General features: G+C 37.6%; 1 protein-coding gene across 4 annotated transcripts; it reads right to left on the bottom strand.

The window, feature by feature from the left end:
* Window positions 1-755: 755 nt before the first annotated feature.
* Window positions 756-19,204, bottom strand: msl-3 (male-specific lethal 3). 4 transcript variants are annotated; one of them, XM_073077318.1, is made up of 14 exons: window positions 19,175-19,204; window positions 18,741-18,916; window positions 18,045-18,223; window positions 16,914-17,038; window positions 15,711-15,825; window positions 14,800-14,994; window positions 12,320-12,445; window positions 6,702-6,865; window positions 5,425-5,761; window positions 4,275-4,376; window positions 3,484-3,595; window positions 1,899-1,989; window positions 1,728-1,812; window positions 756-1,579 (listed from the first exon to the last, which is right to left on the bottom strand). In XM_073077318.1, exons 2-14 carry the CDS (start codon window positions 18,840-18,842, stop codon window positions 1,507-1,509), a joined length of 1,806 nt encoding a protein of 601 aa, XP_072933419.1. In that variant the 5' UTR covers window positions 18,843-18,916; window positions 19,175-19,204; the 3' UTR covers window positions 756-1,506. The 4 variants fall into 4 exon arrangements, with proteins under 4 accessions (XP_072933419.1, XP_072933416.1, XP_072933420.1 ...); XM_073077315.1 differs by having other exon boundaries at window positions 19,007-19,195; XM_073077319.1 differs by having other exon boundaries at window positions 3,484-3,592; window positions 19,007-19,195.
* Window positions 19,205-19,304: the final 100 nt, after the last annotated feature.

Below are 19,304 nucleotides of genomic sequence, written 5' to 3'. Positions count from 1 at the left end.
CTCTGCATATGAATAACAATATTGTGTATGAATAATTTTATTTTAATGAATATTCTCGAAGAGACGGTACTCAGCCAAGTCGTGCGATGATTTCATCGAATATGTGCAACATTGGTAGTATAGATTGGTAGGACATTGATAGTATTTCTAATGAACCTTTAACAGGCTGGCCATCGGCGTATAAGGACGGCTTTTCACCTGAGTTGTGCGAGGTAGAGCTGCACCGCAAAGCAAGTTTATGTAAGCCAGTAAGATGTGCTATGAAAATGCTATAGTTGTACTGGTCACGATCCTTGGCTCATATCTGTAGCCCCTATCTTTAGCTCGGATAGCTTCATATGAAGAACACAGCTTAGCGACCGTATCTAAGCATTGTAAATTAAGCTATCCTATTGGTGGATTAGACACATACATAGCTCATATAGCTTTCACATCTCTGGTGGAAAGGCGCCCTTAAACGGGCATTCCTGACCAATTTTAATTTAGTTTAGATAGTACCCTTGTCGTCGATATAACCACTGTAAACGTGCGTAGCACCTTTATTGAGCAAAAAGTCAATGTGTACCAAGGTCCTAAATTGTGATTTATAATATGATTAATGATTAATTTTCAGTTCAGTTATGCTCAATGTATCTTTTTTAATAAAAAAAAATACATAAAATTATCATTTTGTTTATTTTTGTGCCCCTTCATAACATATTAAAGGAAGCAAATACCATTGTGAATGAAGTAAATAAAACGAATAAACAAACAAATACTATAAAAGTAAATTTTATTTCCTCAATCGATCATGTCACATAGATACAGGATTATAAAAAAATAGTGAGCTCTTGTGAGATCCATTAACAACAAAACATTACAATTGTATAACAATTTTAATTCATAGTAGAAACAAATAATACAATATTATAATTAAAATTGTGAAGTTTCATCATCATTTATTCTTATTTTACATATTGATATTTTGCTAGTCAGATTTATAATTAATTATATCTATGTGAAGTAGTTGTGGTCAGTGTCAGCCAGTAGACATCTGAAGTCAGTGTTAAAATTGGAGTATATCACAAATTGAAAAAGATATTCTAGTCATCACGCGACTATGTGCTGATGATATTGAGAATATGTAAGTACGGCAAAGTCATGGTTGCAAACGCGAATTCAGGATTTAGGGCTCAAGACCTCCTAGAGACCATCCATGCCCTTCTAAGGGGTGGAATTTTTTTCTTCTTTTTTCTCCTTATAAAAGTTTTTCCTGTCAGCCAATTCGTGGTCAGTAAATTCTTTGATTTTATCACCTTAGTCAAGGCCCTGTTAAACGAAAATCTGGGATCCACCACTGTATGGTTTCTAATTGAATTTTATTATACTATCTGAAATTTGACACGATTCCGAATGAAGGCGATTGTTTCCCACTGGAATGTTACGAAACGTTTTAAAGCTTTGCTTTTGGTGATTTACTGTACACATTTTTAATTAAAATTGTCCAATACTGATACAACACGCTCGTCAATGTGACCGCGACACATTGTCTGCTATGTAGTACATTTCGCCAAACCATTCGCTATGCTCATCTAAGTACCTGGAAAAATATAGCAAATCTTAATAAAACCATCAATTAGTACATTATATATCATAGTTATATATACATTATTTATATCATTATTATATATATCATACATTATTTATCATAGTACATTATCATATGAAATTTATAAAAAAATACTCACTGCACGAACATGTCGATATATTTTAAGACGAGCTTCAATTTGAAATCCGGCATTTGAGCTGCATTTAGGAAGTCTGGAAGTTTTACTGCAAAAGAAGTAAAAGTATGAAACAAGGTTGAGTGAGGCAAAACAAAAGAAATATTATTATTCATTTGTATATTAAATAGTTACCAAAAAGTCGTGCTAGGTGTATGGCACCGTAAATTCGACAGGGAAGTTGCTCAGTTGATTCTTCGCGAGGGATTATTTGCCACTTTGAAACCTGTAAAAAAGTAATAAAAGTTTAATGCATTTAATTTTTGAACAGTATTACATACTTTTATTCTAATAAGAGATAATCTTAGTACATCGTGTAATAAGATGGTGTTTTGAAGTATTGGATGTACAGTACTAAAATTCGAAAAGTGTTGTTGTACTTTAAGTGTATGATGTGGAGGATTAACTTTTGCTGGATATTATAGTAGAGAATGGAAGCATCGTTGTATGGGTGATATAAAGTGAGGGTGCATTGTGTGTTTAGTGTTTGCTTGCTTGTTGTGTGTAGCTTATTGCTGGGTTGTATTATATGCAACCTAATGTCATTCAGTCCGCGCGGCGCGGGCCAGCCTCGCCCGCTGTGTGTGTGCGGTGTGTGCGGTGCGGGGTGTGCGGTGCGGTGTGTGTGTACCTTGTCGAGCAGCAGCGAGAGCGGCGTGCGGCCGGGCGCGGGCGCGGGCGCGGGCGGGCGCGGCGCGGGCCAGCCCCGCCCGCTGTGTGTGTGCGGTGTGTGCGGTGCGGTGTGTGTGTACCTTGTCGAGCAGCAGCGAGAGCGGCGTGCGGCCGGGCGCGGGCGCGGGCGCGGGCGGGCGCGGCGCGGGCCAGCCCCGCCCGCTGTGTGTGTGCGGTGTGTGCGGTGCGGTGTGTGTGTACCTTGTCGAGCAGCAGCGAGAGCGGCGTGCGGCCGGGCGCGGGCGCGGGCGCGGGCGGGCGCGGCGCGGGCCAGCCCCGCCCGCTGTGTGTGTGCGGTGTGTGCGGTGCGGTGTGTGTGTACCTTGTCGAGCAGCAGCGAGAGCGGCGTGCGGCCGGGCGCGGGCGCGGGCGCGGGCGGGCGCGGCGCGGGCCAGCCCCGCCCGCTGTGTGTGTGCGGTGTGTGCGGTGCGGTGTGTGTGTACCTTGTCGAGCAGCAGCGAGAGCGGCGTGCGGCCGGGCGCGGGCGCGGGCGCGGGCGGGCGCGGCGCGGGCCAGCCCCGCCCGCTGTGTGTGTGCGGTGTGTGCGGTGCGGTGTGTGTGTACCTTGTCGAGCAGCAGCGAGAGCGGCGTGCGGCCGGGCGCGGGCGCGGGCGCGGGCGGGCGCGGCGCGGGCCAGCCCCGCCCGCTGTGTGTGTGCGGTGTGTGCGGTGCGGTGTGTGTGTACCTTGTCGAGCAGCAGCGAGAGCGGCGTGCGGCCGGGCGCGGGCGCGGGCGCGGGCGGGCGCGGCGCGGGCCAGCCCCGCCCGCTGTGTGTGTGCGGTGTGTGCGGTGCGGTGTGTGTGTACCTTGTCGAGCAGCAGCGAGAGCGGCGTGCGGCCGGGCGCGGGCGCGGGCGCGGGCGGGCGCGGCGCGGGCCAGCCCCGCCCGCTGTGTGTGTGCGGTGTGTGCGGTGCGGTGTGTGTGTACCTTGTCGAGCAGCAGCGAGAGCGGCGTGCGGCCGGGCGCGGGCGCGGGCGCGGGCGGGCGCGGCGCGGGCCAGCCCCGCCCGCTGTGTGTGTGCGGTGTGTGCGGTGCGGTGTGTGTGTACCTTGTCGAGCAGCAGCGAGAGCGGCGTGCGGCCGGGCGCGGGCGCGGGCGCGGGCGGGCGCGGCGCGGGCCAGGCCTCGCCGACGGAGGAGCCGCCGCTGCTGCCCGCGCTGCTGCAACACACAACCACACGTCACGAACTTTCTTAATGTATTACTTACTGCATTGTCTTAGTTTTTAGAGTTCCACGCGCAAGAGGTAAAGAGTAAAAACGGAAGCTGATTAGTAAGCTTCCGCTGTCTGTCTGTCTGTCACAGGGCTCCATCTCCTGAATCGTAATATATAAACGCTTCAAATTTTAACAGAGTGTGTATAATGGTGACCGTTATAACAACAAACAACCGCTATAACAAAAAAATGAATGAAAATATAAAATAAATAAGAGTTGTCATGCAAGAAACTTTATAGACTTTTTTCGCTTTATCTATTGAACCGTAATGAAGACAATTCAAAATTTTCAATATATGCACTTCAATGGCTGCTATTACAAATACTAAAAATAAAAATAAAACATTGCTATATTACAAACACTTTTTGTTATTTTGTGTTGGAATTAATTACTTACTTTTTTATGTCCAAAACAATTGACTATTTCTAACTAAAATAATTGACAATTGCTAGTAATTACAATCATAAAATATAGCTTTTTTAACATAATAAATATTGGGAAGGATGAATTTTAATAATGATACGGAAATACCACAATAATAAACAATGATATATGTTGATGTATGACGATGTTGATGTATGTTGTTGTATTATGATGCATGTTTATTGTCTACGGCGTCGTACCTGGAGGAGTGCGGCTCGGGCGCGCGCGGCTCGGGCGCGCGCGGCTCGGGCGCGGCGTCCTCGCCCTCCGACTGCGACACGCACGACTTGTGCGACCGCAACCTGGGGACACACATAACATACGCCATCATAAGCAGTGATAGCCTATAGTCCGATTCATAATTAGGTGTCCAAAATGTAAACAAAGGTGTTGACCTATCAAGAGAATACGTTTCAAACTGTAGTTCCTTATTTTTGGCGATATTAAAGTAATACAACGATAATAAAATAATAATCTAAATAAATTAAGGTCAATTAATATTTTCTAATATTTATATTAACTCAATTTCGATCCATACAGTAATAATAATAAAAACAAGGTTTATGGTAGAAAATTAAAATGTGATAATGGTAACACAATCGGGATCCAAAACATTTTTTGTGTCGCCATTTTTAAGTTTGTTCTTGATGTTATTCATTTTTGTGATCGTGGTCGAACTCTAACGTTTTCTCGTTTTCATAGCGCGTATGTTAAAATTGTGTGTAGTTATTAAATATTTATTTTATATCACGGCGTGCGTAAATGGACGTTTTACGCACGCTTCGCGTGCGCAAAACCCCCATTTCCGACCCCGTAATATAAAATTTTATACAACACGCGGACGAAAAATGTTTTTCTGACTCGTGTGATTGCAGTCCTCGCCTGCGGCTCGGCCTGCAAACTCACACTTGTCAGAAAAAAATTTTTCGTCCTCGTATTGTAATGTACTATTTTGTTATTTTTCTTAAAGTTTTAGTTTCTTGTCAATTTATTAAGGTTTACAATACATGTAATCCTTTTTTGACAATGACATTTCTTTGTTTACATTTTGGAGACCTAATTCTGAATCAGCCTATAGTCGTTAAGAATTGCGGCCACTTGATCGAGGGGTCCAAAGATTTTTCAAATTTATGTGCGTATTATAAATTAATTATCACTTCCTTAATGAATGAAAAATGAAGGAAAACATCGTGAGGAACCTGCACACCTGAGATTAAAAAAAATCTCAAAGGTGTGATGGCGAGGCCGAGTTTCTTAACCACTAGGCTATCACTGATTTCGCTTACATTATCTACATATTCAACATTAAATAATTTTATTAAAGAGTAAACATAATAAAAATATCGTTACCTTCTCGCTACACTGGCACTTCTAGTCGCCAAAGGCACTTCTTTAGGTTTCTCTATTTCAATCTCGTACATCGGCTCAGGGGGCTCCAGGGGCTCCAGCGGCTCCGGGGGGCTGCCGTCGGGCGGCGACTCGGGCTCCGACTTGACTTCAACTTTCACTTCTATCGTGAACTCAGTTATATCATGCTTGCCACCTTGACTGGGAAAATCTTCCACGGGCTCGATTATTACTTCACATTCAACTCTCTTTTCGCTGTCGTTTTCGATGTGTTTTCCTGTTTCCTCGTGGATTTCTTGTTTATTTTGCGTTGGTTCTATTAGGATTAGGTCAGGAACATCTGTGAAGTGGTTAGTTGACGGTAGTCGTAAAAAGAATTGTAATAGATTAGAGAGTTTTACTTTAAATTTCAATATATTTATAACGCTGTCTTTACTGTTATAGTTTTAACGTATTTTTTGTAACCTGTGAATAAAAATTTTAAGACGGACCATCACAATAGCTACGCAAATAATAATATGTTTTTGACGTCCTGATTGGCGGAGCGGTTACTATGCCAGTCTGACACGCAGTAGGTTCCGAGTTCGACTCCCGGCCAGACAAATATTTAGCGATGAAATTAGTTTTCAGTGTTGGGTATGAATATTCATGTATTTTTCTTCGTGTATATTCAAGGCACTCAATGTGGGGCTATAAATGAGGCTGCTAGAACCAGAGCGGACTAACTGCATTTTAATGATTTTTGACCTATCTGTATTTTCGTAATTTAAAAACGTTGTATCATCATCATCATCAACCCATTACTGTCCCACTGCTGGGCACGGGTCTCCTCTCATAATGAGAAGGATTAGGCCATAGTTCATCGCGCTGGCCAAGTGCGTATTGGTAGACTTCACATACCTTAGAGATTTCTTTTTTTTTTATAAATCTCTCAGGTATGCAGGTTTCCTTACGATGGTTTCCTTTACCGTTTAGCAAGTGATAAATAATTTGTAATTTCTAATACGAACATAACTTTGAAAAATCAGAGGTGCGTGCCTGGGATTTGAACCTCGGACCCCTCGATCGAGAGGCCGCGTTTCTTAACCACTAGGCTATCACTGCTTCAAAAAATGTTGTATAGTCCGCGTAAATCTGCTAGTCCGCTCTGAATATAGCAACAACTTCAGAGCGGACTATACACTTTTACTTTTCTCCATATTATAAATCGTTTTTTTCTAGTTAGGCTACTCTGGTGCTAACAGCCTCATATATAAAAACATAATAAAATTGTTGGTTACCTTCTTGCTGTATAACAACTTCTCGTTGCACGGGATCAGGGGGTAGGTGGGAGTACTCTGGTATCTTTGGGCTCTTGAGGTCTTCCTCTAGTGACTCAACAGCCGCGTCGTCCTGCGATTGGTTCCCCTCGTCGTCTGGTACAATCTTAATATCTCCTTCATTTCTGTTAGAGGTAAATCACAATTACATTATACGTTTGTCATTTATCATCACTTCCCAGAATTTAATCGTTATATCGATCGACCCTATGCGATTGTGGAATATTTTTTTTCAAAATAAACTCATTCGATTCCCAGCTATAGGATGAAAAATTTAAAAAAAAATAATGATGCAGTTTTAATTTTTATCAAAATCGGCCTCGTAATCCTTATATTTTCGGATTTGGCCCTGGAGGCCCGTTAGAAAAATTCACCCTGTACATTTTGTGAATCATATGTCATTTTGCTTGTAATTGACGATCTCTGAAATAGCTATGCAGAATGCAGATACCTATAAAATTTGTAATTATGTATAGTTGCATTCTGGTTCAAAAATACAATTTTGATCGAATAGGTGATGTTGTTATCATGATACATTTTTGTAGTTATATTTCTTTTATGCATTTTGGGATTATGAAAATGATGATCTGAACGAGTGAATTTTTATACACCGAGATAATCTAAAATGGACACTATGAGCTGCCTAGTAGACAAAGCAAGTTTTTTTAATATTTTATTTTTATATGACACCATACAATACAATGCGGCGTACCACATGTCGTAATATGTACCAATCATTTTGTGATATTTTTTGTTTTGTAAGCTTTACTTCTTGCGTTCGTAGTTTCACTTCTTGCGCGTGTACATATTTAGATATACACATTTCTTTAAAATAAATTAAAGAAGCATAATTTCTCACGTGTTTCCTTATGTGTACACACAAAGGTACACTATTTTGCGACTAGACGTCTATCCCGTCCATTATTTTATTTTAATACTATCTGACCCGGTATACTTTGTACCGCCTCAAAATCTACTTATCATAATATTTCATATAAAATATAGCCTATGTTACTCGTTGATAATGTAGCTTTCGGATGGTGAAAGAATTTTTAAAATCGGTTCAGTAGTTTTTGAGTCTATTCATTACAATCTTGAAAGAAGATATTAGCCTCCTATCCACACAACTAGTCAGCGCAAATGAAGAAATAGATAACCTAAATTTGGAAATAAGAAATCTAAAAAAACTTCTTGAAGAAAAAGAAGCGAAAATTAACTTACTTAAAAACCTAGTCTTAGAACGCAATACGTTGACACCAAATAAACTGACACCGTATAAAATATCAACTGGAAAATCGAAAAAAAGCTTGTTGCAAGATACAAAGGGTAGTTATATTAAGCAAAAAAATCTTTCAATTGTAAATAACAAAATTGACTCTGCGGAACATATGTCCCTGCCGCTGCAAAAAAAGCCATTATCTGAATTAAACACCCTAAATAACGACGTATGTCTAACTGGGCAGAAAGCCACTGAAAAAAGGAAAATCTGCATCTTTGGTGGAGAACAATGTGTTGGGCTTGCAGAACGATTAGCAGATACACGACGTTCATCTCCTTATCACAAGTATAACGTCACATCTTTTTTGAAGCCATATGCATCTACGGAAGAAATAATTAAAACGACTGAATTGTGACAGAAGACAAAATTATAATTTCCGTTGGCGAACATGATGCTAACCCTTTTAGGATCACCACGGCTTTAACTAGTTTTCTGAACATAAAAACTGAACCAAAAGTTATTGTATTAGGCTTAGTCAATAATATTCACCTTAATGTTGAAAAACTAAACTATACAATTCGACACCTTTGTGGTAATTATAAAAATTGTAAATTTGTTGACGTTAGAATAAAAGACCAGTCTTTGTTTCTCAATGGTACATGTAACGCACTGAATTTTGCCATTGATGTGCTGGATTATGAGTCGAATTACCTTTCATTAAAACTTGTGAAAACCAACAATCTCTCCAAACCCATTAGAAATTTCAAAGTCCAACAAAAACAATCAGCTCCAAAGGGAACAATTCCCTATTACTTTAAAAAAATAGATAACAAAAAAATACATGACGAGACACAAACCAAAACTACAAATTTCTATAAACCAGGTACCATACCTTATTACTTTTGCAAACAGATTAGATCATTCGACAAAATAGATAAAAACACAACCGAAAATGAGCAAAAGAGACAGCTTTTTCGTTAAGGAAAGTGATTTTAAGTTGTTGCATCAAAATGTTGCAAGTTTTCTTAGTAAAACTGATAGTCTAGAAATTTCTCTGTATGATCTTAAGCAAGTAAATATTTGTATTGATGTAATTTGTCTAACAGAAACATTCATTAGGGCTGGAGAAGAGTTCCTTGTAAGACTTAATAATTACGACCTAGTTGCTTCCTTTTGTAGAGCCAAATTTAAAAGAGGTGGTACATGTATCATGGCAAAAAAAGACATATCTTCAAAGTAAGCCTATAACATTTTTGTCTAAATACGCCATTGAAAAACATTTTGAGTGTTGCGGAATCGAAATTGAAGCTCTCGAAATCATAATTGTATGTATCTATCGAACGCCGGATGCAGACATTAACATATTTATTGATGCTCTTGAAAAGGTCTTATATACCCTAACAAACACTAAAAAGCGGAAAAAAATCATTATTACTGGTGACCTTAACATTAACACATTAATAAACACGAGAGATAGTAAACTTTTACAAGATATTACACGAAACTTTTACCTACAATTACACGTTCAAGAACCTACTAGAAAACACACATGTATAGATCACATATTAAGTAATATCACTGGTGCCAGATGTGAGCTGCTACATCTTGATATATCTGATCATAACACGGCACAGATGTTATATTTTCCGGTTCAAAAAGTGACCAAACCCCCATTAATTTGGCACAAATACTGTAGAGACTATAGTATGCGTAACATTAGTTTATTCAGAAGACACTTACAGAGTTTATCTTTCTCGGATGTACTTAGCGAAAAACAATCGGATATAGCTTTTAACAAGTTTCATGATATATTTTCCTTGCTTTATGATTTATGTTTTCCCAAACTTTTAATTAAAATCAATAACGGTAACAAGCGACTGCGCTGGATAACTAAGGGTATAAGAATAAGTTCTACAACTAAAAGGAAGTTACGATACAAATATTTAAAAAATACCTGCCTTGAGAACAAATCGAAGTATGTAAAATACGCATCTATATTAAAAAAATGTGTAGCTATTTCAAAAAAAGATATGCACAAATACTACATTACAATACGAGGACGAAAAATTTTTCGTGTGATTGCAGTCCTCGCCTGCGGCTCGGCCTGCAAACTCACACTTGTCAGAAAAACATTTTTCGTCCGCGTGTTGTATAAAATTTTATATTACGGGGTCGGAAATGGAGTTTTGCGCACGCGAAGCGTGCGTAAAACGTCCATTTACGCACGCCGTGATATAAAAATACATTTTTCACTCCAACAATAAATGCAAGGCAGCTTGGAACATAATACAAAACAAGTGTGATCAGGTACAAAATTATAATCCAATACATATTAACAATAACAACACGATTATAGACGATCCAACTGAAGTTGCGGAAATATTTAATGACTACTATATAAACTTGACAAAATTTAATTTTTCCTACAATGATAATAATAATATATATTCAAGTAATCTTACTGTAGTAAAAAGTATTTTCCTTAGACCTTGTGATAGTACAGAAATATGTAAAATTACTAAATCTTTAAAGAACACATGGTCAGTAGGGTATGATGGCATCTGTACAAAAGTATTAAAAAGTTGTATTGAGGAAATTGCGCCCATTCTATCTGCACTTATAAATATGTCCTTCGAAACGGGATGCTTCCCTTCACGATTGAAGTTGTCAACAATACTACCATTGTATAAAAAAGGCGACAGGAACTTGGTAAAAAATTACAGACCTATAACGTTAATATCTGTTTTTTCAAAGATCTACGAAAAAGCTATGCAAGGACGACTTGTTGACTTCCTCAATAAACATAATATTATTGCAGAAGAACAATTTGGTTTCCAAAAAAATAAGTGCACAGTAGCAGCTGTATTTGATCTCATCACTAATATCACGCACAATGTTAGCAAAAAACTCAAAAATACAGCTTTGTTTTTTGATATGTCGCGCGCCTTTGACTTTGTATCACATAAAATTCTATTGCACAAATTAAAACACTGCGGTATTAGAGGAATAGCTCACGACTGGATTAGGTGCTACTTATCAGAACGTCATCAATGTGTCGATATCTCTTCTCTAGATAGAAATGCAATCTTAACATCATATAAGTCTCGATATCAACAAAACGGATGTGGAGTCCCGCAGGGTAGCGTTCTGGGACCTTTACTGTTCCTTCTATATATAAATGACTTACCTAAAGCTATTGCACACAAGTGCGTCTTGTTTGCTGATGATATATGTGTAAGTGTTGTCAGTAAAGATGAAAAACGTCACAACGAAGATATCAATGGTGTTGTAAGTTTAATAATAGAATGGTTAAAACAAAACAACCTTACTGTTAATTTCACGAAGACAAAAGTCGTACAGTTTGTTAACCAGGGAGCAAAACCTATAAATTTAAATATAAAATACAAAGACGAAACAGTAGATTCCGTAAGCTCAACAAAATTTCTAGGCATTGAAATAGACCAAAATTGTAACTGGAAGCATCATATTGAAAATGTTTGCTTTAAAATCAACAGATTTGTCTACGTAATTCGACGACTTAGCAAAACATCTGACGCCAAAATCTCGCTCATGGCTTACCATGGTTATGTTGCGTCCCATTTAAGGTATGGTCTAATTATATGGGGTAATTCGACATATGTTAATAGCGCGTTTTTGGCACAAAAAAATGTGTCCGAGCCATCGTTGGTGCACCACCTTGGGAATCATGCCGTCCATTATTTAAAAAATTCCGTATCTTGCCGCTAGCCAGCATGTATATCTATGAAGTAGCTAATTTCGTAAAAAAACATAATGATAAATTTATATTAAGTAACAGGTGTCGCGGGCCCAATAAACTTTTACAAATACAAAGTGTAATGAAGACTGGTCTCTTCAAAAGAAATTGTTATTATATGTGTGTTCGTATTTTTAATAACTTACCAGATTCTCTAAAGGACATGCCACTTACCAAATTCAAAACAATGTTATTTGAATTTTTAATCCTACATTGTTTTTACTCTGTTGAAGAGTTTTTTTCACTTCGATAATTTAATAATAATTATGTAATATTTTTCATTTCATTTAAGTATTGTAATGTTATCACGCCATATAATTGATGTAAGCATTGAGCAGCAATTATCATATTGTGTAATTTTAATTGATGTATTTTAATTTATGTTTAGTTTATTTGACATTACTTTTATATTGTTGCATGCCGATATTGGCCAAATATGCAGAACTTTGTCAAAATATACCATCTAATGTACCATATTTGATGCAATGAATGAATAAATAAATAAATAAATAAATAAATAAATAATCAAACAAACAAACAAAGTTTTCCTCTTTATAATATTAGTATAGATAAAACGTAACTTACTCATTAAAATACATCCCGCACATATCATCGTACTGGCTGTGTTCCTGTTTGTACAGGAGGTGGCCGCGGAGAAGGAAGTCGAAGTACACACGGAGACCGTCAGCTACTTCACGCACTAAGTTTAATCTGGAAAGTAAACCAATCTTGTATTATATAATACGCAATATTTTCATATATTTTTATAAACTCAGTAAGTAAGAAACATAGATTATCCTTACTCCTTACCAATATTATAAATCCGAAAGTAACTCTGTCTGTCTGTCTGTCTGTCTGTCTGGTTGTCTCTTCTTCACGTCTAAACCACTGAACCGATTTTAATGAAATTTTGTACAAAGATAGTCTAAAACCCGAGAACGGACATAGGATAGTTTTTATCCCGGAAATCCCACGGGAACTAGGGATGACGATCTAAGATCGATTAATCGGAGAATCGATCTTTTGGACCATAAAGTCGATTGTTTTAATCGATATTAGTAAGGATTGAATCTTAACTATGCATTTGATCAAGTGATCTTTAGCAAAGTTGTTGTCCATGAGCCCATGAAGGTTTCAGAGTTGGTACAACCAATTTTCGCCAGACGGCGCCACTATCATTCCAATAAAGGTACGAATTTTCAGTTTTAAGTATGTTATTGTCATATTATTTACTTTTAAACGCGGGCGAAGCCGCGGGCAAAAACTAGTTTTCAATATACCAAGAATGTACGGTTGACGCTTTACTATTCTGAACAAACGGACAAACGATAGAATTATGATTTCGTAGGTATATTCATTCAGGTAGGCATTCCAATCAAGATTATGATGATGTACTGGAACTCAAAATCCAAATTATTATACGGAAAAAATGAAGGTTTCTGGACCCGTTATTGTACAGAAAAATAATATTTTTTAATTTAATAGCTCGCTTGTGTACATGCGATATGTCTCTCTTTGTTAGTAGGATCTGTATGTATGCGTATATGCGTATTGATTTCCTTCAAACTTAAAAGTAATTACTTTTAAGTCCACCGCAATTTATTTTATTCACTACTTGAACAACATTATGGGATTTTAAAAACACTATTAAACTCTTTGTGTTATGTCTAATCTAGCAGAACTACACACATTCAGTCCAGTCAGGTGTCGAAAGAAAGCAATTTACTTAAATACACGTCACTGTCGGAATATTACGACCAGCGGCGCGCGGGGTGAATTCACGATTAGTGTAATCTTTATAGCCGTCATCTAGTGACATGCTACGTAGTTCCGTTTAGGCTCGGTATAACGAAATGTAGATTTCAATTTTGATTTCGTTTTCACGCTTAATAAAAGAGTGAAATTAATGTAATATAATAAACATACGTTATAAATGAATGGATTTAATGTAGTATAATGATTCCATTGGCGATTTCGCGGTTTCCAATCTGTGTACATTTTTTCTTCTACGCAAGCCCCATTATATTTTGCAATTAAGTACATGACAATATTCGTAGAGTCGTTTATTCGTGTTTCTGTGTTTTGAATCAGTTACTGTATATAACTTTTAATTGTATTTAGTACTTAAATTTAAAATAATAATCTTTAGAGTAAAGTAAGTAAGACAAACATAATAATTTTATTAGCATATAATCGTAATATCACGTCGCTACATGAGCTTTCTCAATCCAAAACGTTATCTCGCGACATAGTTCGCAATATTTTATTATTAAGATCAACTTTGCTTTGTCAACTTATGCCTTACGTGGTTATCAGTATCACCGAATAAGGCGTGCCATTAATCTACGTACGCGGCGTGATTCGGATCGGCTACGTGCATTGTTATTTCGTACTCAGGACGCATGTCCACACTTTTGTGTAATAGTGTTATAATTCGCTGGCCTTGCATGTTCGTTGTGCATTTGTATGATGTTTTTGGATACCAAATTGTTCGGGTGTTTTGTAAGTGAGACCTTGTTGCACTGTGGACTTGTTGAGGACGATCGGCGTGGCGGAGCGGTCACCATACCGGACTAACGCGCAAAGGGTCCCGGGTTCGATCCGAGGTCAGACAGTACCGTAACGTTTCGAGCCGATTTTAATATGTCGTGACGGCGATAGTTTGTCCACCGCGACCGATATCGGCTGTTTATTTTGTTCCAGCTGTCACGCGTGCGACGGCAGTGTATGGACACGTTTCAATGTGTTTTATATCGCCGGCACATCGGCCCGTCAATATCTCGGTGCCGATCTAGTAGTCACGCCGATCTACTCGGAATATCGGCGGCTGGGATGACGGTGCTCGGGTGACGGACGTGCGATGGACAAGCTGCTATAGTAAATGTATGTACGCTACTTCGGCGCCGTCATTAATTATCGGTATCGGCTCGGTGGTGGTGACGGTGGACGGTGGGTGCCGCGGTGGTCCTGCGCTGTCTTCGTGCCGCTAACATCTACCTGCTATTGCGACGCGACTCGCTTCTATGTTCGAAGCGGACTAGTAGTTTGGCGCGGACTCTACATACCTGCACGACACGTCCTGCATGTCGGGCTTGTGGTGCGCGTGGGGCTCGTGCTTGGGCCGCGCGGGGTTCCAGGCGCCGGCGCGGGCGAACCACTTCACGAACGACTCTAGAATTTGTGCTGCGTTCGGTGAAGCGGGCAGCTGGGACAGCCGACCGCGCTTTACCACCAGGTGGTAGTCGAATGTTAGACGGTCACTGCGGATAAAATTTAATGTTACAGCTTTGTGCATGCATTCATTATAATCATGCATTATAATATTAGATTACATTTTGAGTTTAATTGAACTCATAACATAATTTGTACTCAAAAAGAATCGAATACATAATTGCGTTTACTCTTCTTTTTAAAGGGCACACAGAAATGTAATCCTTACTTTGCTCTTAGACTAAGTAATAGCAACACAACCGTGTAACTTTAGGTTTCTTTATCTTTAAAGTAACATGGACTGCATGACATGACTTTTTTACATGTTATATGTATAGTGGTCGAAATTCAATCATAATCATATATTATTTTATAACATTTAAGCGTGTAATTTTACAGTTATTCAGTTAAGATATTATATAAATAGATTAAAACAACAGTTAAGAACATCTGGAGGCACGGCAGTGCCTCCGCCAAGTCGAGCCAAAGCCAAAAAAAGCGGCACGGCCGTATTTTTATTTTTTGTCCCTTAATAACAGGATATTTTTTGTTTGGTAACTTTAGTGTAATCAATAAAACTATTCTTAATTATCTTATAATAGTTATAGTCGGACTTAGATCGTCAGAGCAACACTGACCATTAGGCGGTAACTAGTAGTGATGATAGTATTTTTCTTCTTTGTTAACTGTTTTTTTTTGTTTGGTAATTTTTTTAATCAATATCCCTAAATATCCTCTCATTCGAATTTCGATCGATAATATTTACCGTAGCGCGCAGGGCAGCGCGATGTGCGCGCGGCCGCAGTGCGCGGGCGGCGGCGAGCGCGGCGCCGAGCCCGAGCCCGACCCGCTCGACGAGTCCGTGTCCACCGTCTCGCCCTCTGCACACACAACACGTATAGTCCGCGTAATAAGTCCGCGTAAATATAATCGCGTCGCCATAGCAAATTGTATGACTACACCTGCTCGCGACTTCAGAGCGGACTAGCAGTTCGGCGATAACTATACCCTCCAATACACACACTAGAGCCCGATTTAGGTTAGGTTAGATTTGTCAGGAGAGGGCGTCATAGGTGTTCATTGCGGCAAAAATGTGCACGAGCAAATTGTGGATGCACAGATGCAACGATTATTTTCATTTGCCCGGAGTGGTTAATGGCTATTATAATCTATGCTCACACGCTATCGGATGGAAGTAACTATAATAAAATAAATAAACAAATCTAATAAAACAATAAGTTTTAAAATTGAAACTACACGACGGAATACAGCGCTCAGAAAAGTAAGAAATAGAAAATTTGCTATGTAACACAAAAGCGACGAAATCTTATTCACATACTCTTAAAATTGCACAAAAAATGTATTGAAATCATAAAAATAAGTAATTTTGAAATCACATCGGCATGCCAATTTTGTTAACTTGTAGATTAATTGGTTCTTTAATAAATAATCTACAAGTTAACAAAATTTTATTAACTTGTAACAAAATTTTGTTAACTTGTAGATTAGTTGGTTCTTTAATAAATAATCTACAAGTTAACAAAATTTTATTAACTTGTAACAAAATTTTGTTAACTTGTAGATTAGTTGGTTCTTTAATAAATAATCTACAAGTTAACAAAATTTTATTAACTTGTAACAAAATTTTGTTAACTTGTAGATTAGTTGGTTCTTTAATAAATAATCTACAAGTTAACAAAATTTTATTAACTTGTAACAAAATTTTGTTAACTTGTAGATTAGTTGGTTCTTTAATAAATAATCTACAAGTTAACAAAATTTTATTAACTTGTAACAAAATTTTGTTAACTTGTAGATTAGTTGGTTCTTTAATAAATAATCTACAAGTTAACAAAATTTTATTAACTTGTAACAAAATTTTGTTAACTTGTAGATTAGTTGGTTCTTTAACAAATAATCTACAAGTTAACAAAATTGGCATGGCAAAATTTCTTTAAACGCATCTCACCATCAGGTTGGGTGCTGCTAGAGGAGCCGTCATCGCTGAAGCCCAGCCGCCCGCGCTTAGCCTGCACGCCGCTCGAGCTCGTACTGGCGCCTTTCTTTCGCTCCCGTCGGTACAAGTATGCACCTCTGATAATAATTCATACACATATGAAACTGACTGTTAACTGTTTGTTCAGGAGTATTATGTCCATTTATGTACTATAATTATAAAGATATTATGTTACAATGAAAATGTATCGTTTTATTTCACAAGAAATATATCAAGCTACAACTAAGTATTTCTATTACACAGTACAGGTTATTGACACTATATGCAATACCATTTCAACAGACATGGTTTAATATAAGCAAAGATAATATTTTATGAGTTTTATGAGAATAAAAAAAACTCATGAGCTGATGCTCACAACAGAAAACTTATGATTATCATCGTTTATTTATATATATAAGTTACAGTAATTATTTTGAATTTCTGTAACTTATATATAATTAGCAGTGACAGTCTAGTGGTTAAGAAAAACGGCCTCTCAATCGAGGGGTCTGAGGTTTAAATCCCAGGCACGCACCTCTGATTTTCAAATTTATGTGCGTATTAGAAATTAATTATCACTTGCTTAAACGGTGAAGGAAATAATTGGGAGGAATCCTGCATACCTGAGAGATTTATAAAAAAAAAAAATCTCAAAAGTATGTGAAGTCTACCAATACGCACTTGTCCAGCACGGTGGACTATGGCCTAATCCTTCTCATTCGAGGAGACCCGTGCCTAGCAGTGGGACAGTAATGGGTTGATGATGATGATGATGATGAATTATTTTTATGTATTAAAATGCAATCTATATATAATTGCTTGATCTATACATAATAGAGAAAAAATAAAATGATTACAAGATTTTAATTGCTATACGTGAACTGAAAAAAGTGACAGTTTCAAAGATTATACATATTAAGTCTATAGGGTGAATAGAAAAGAAAGTAAATTTAACATTACATGGATAAAATGACAAAATATTTCAATTCCAAATAGGTCACTTTATCAAACTACTAATATTGTGAAGTAAAAAAAACATATCATAACTAAATGATTCAAATTTTCAAACAATTTTGTAAAGAATTTTCAAAAACAACTTACAATTGTAGTTGTGATTTCTCCGCTAAGTCTCTTTGTAGTTGCCTGTTCTCTTCCGTGTCTTTCAGCACAAAGTCTTCGCTGACACAGCGGTCCCACGAGGAGTTCCATCCTTGGAAGTGTATCAAGTATTCAACAGTGCGCCGGCCTCGCTTGTCTTTGCTTTCTATTACTTCTAAAACCTTCAAAAATTAAAAAAATATTGTTATTGTTCTATTTTTTTGCTTAAAATGAGAATGGATCGTGGAGTTTTGAACTAATTGTAATTACAAATTTGATAGGACAAGTACACTTTACAATTAATACAAAGATATGCTTGAATCGAATTTGACTTCACAAATATAAATTGAGAAGTTGTTTACTATAATGAAAATGTTGCTTTTATTCACAATAATTATTTAAAACAAAATTACTAGGATATATTTTTGCAATAATCATTATTAGCAAAATAACATTTTATTATGTTGCTATTCTATATTCAAAAGGTAACAATACAATCAATGTCCTTATTAAACATATTTTACAGATTATGATATTTAAAGAATTGCTATATAAAATTTCTTTAATTTTTATGCAGTAAGATTTGGTTTAGTATTGAATATTAGTAAATAAAAGAAAAATACATATTGATTTTATCCTGAGGATTTGTTTACACAAAAAAACACTGAGATTTCAGAAGAATGGTAATGAAGACAGTACCTTTGAATCGTATAGCACTTTAGCCTTTGTGGGGTCTGGCTCATAGCACAGCACCCGCTCTCCTTCGCTAAATTTATACCGGACTCCTCTTGTCGAAACCATAACTGGTTACTCGCGGTATTACAGTAAACAAAACTATTTTTAACCACCATGGGTTCAGCCAGCGTCCTTATAACCTAAAAATGTAATTTAAAAATAATATACGTTATTTTTCACTTATTTTGAATTCATGCAGTCATAATTAAAATAATAATGCATTTTATTACCATAAAAACAGACACACCCTATTTCGTATTTTCTAGACTTATCCACTAAATACAAACATCGACTGAATTACAAAGTATTTTAAAAATCATTTTGTACTTTTAGTTTTCTTCAACATTTTAAATTTTACAGTAAATCGCAAAATGTATCGGCATCACTTGTATACAAACCTCGCGTAAACAAATCAGATGTAAAATGTCACAATTCACAATGTCAGAAATGTCAGAATTACGCACAGATAATAAAAAGAGAGTTAATTAAGCCTTGAATTCTTGGATTTTAGTCTTATATAGTGGATAT

This window comes from Epargyreus clarus, unplaced genomic scaffold, assembly GCF_041222505.1.
Source record: "Epargyreus clarus isolate Ecla_fem2 unplaced genomic scaffold, WU_Ecla_fem_2.2 ptg000010l, whole genome shotgun sequence".
Lineage (NCBI taxonomy): Eukaryota > Metazoa > Arthropoda > Insecta > Lepidoptera > Hesperiidae > Epargyreus > Epargyreus clarus.
Note: the sequence above shows the minus strand (reverse complement) of the source record. Positions and strands in the feature narration are given on the sequence as shown.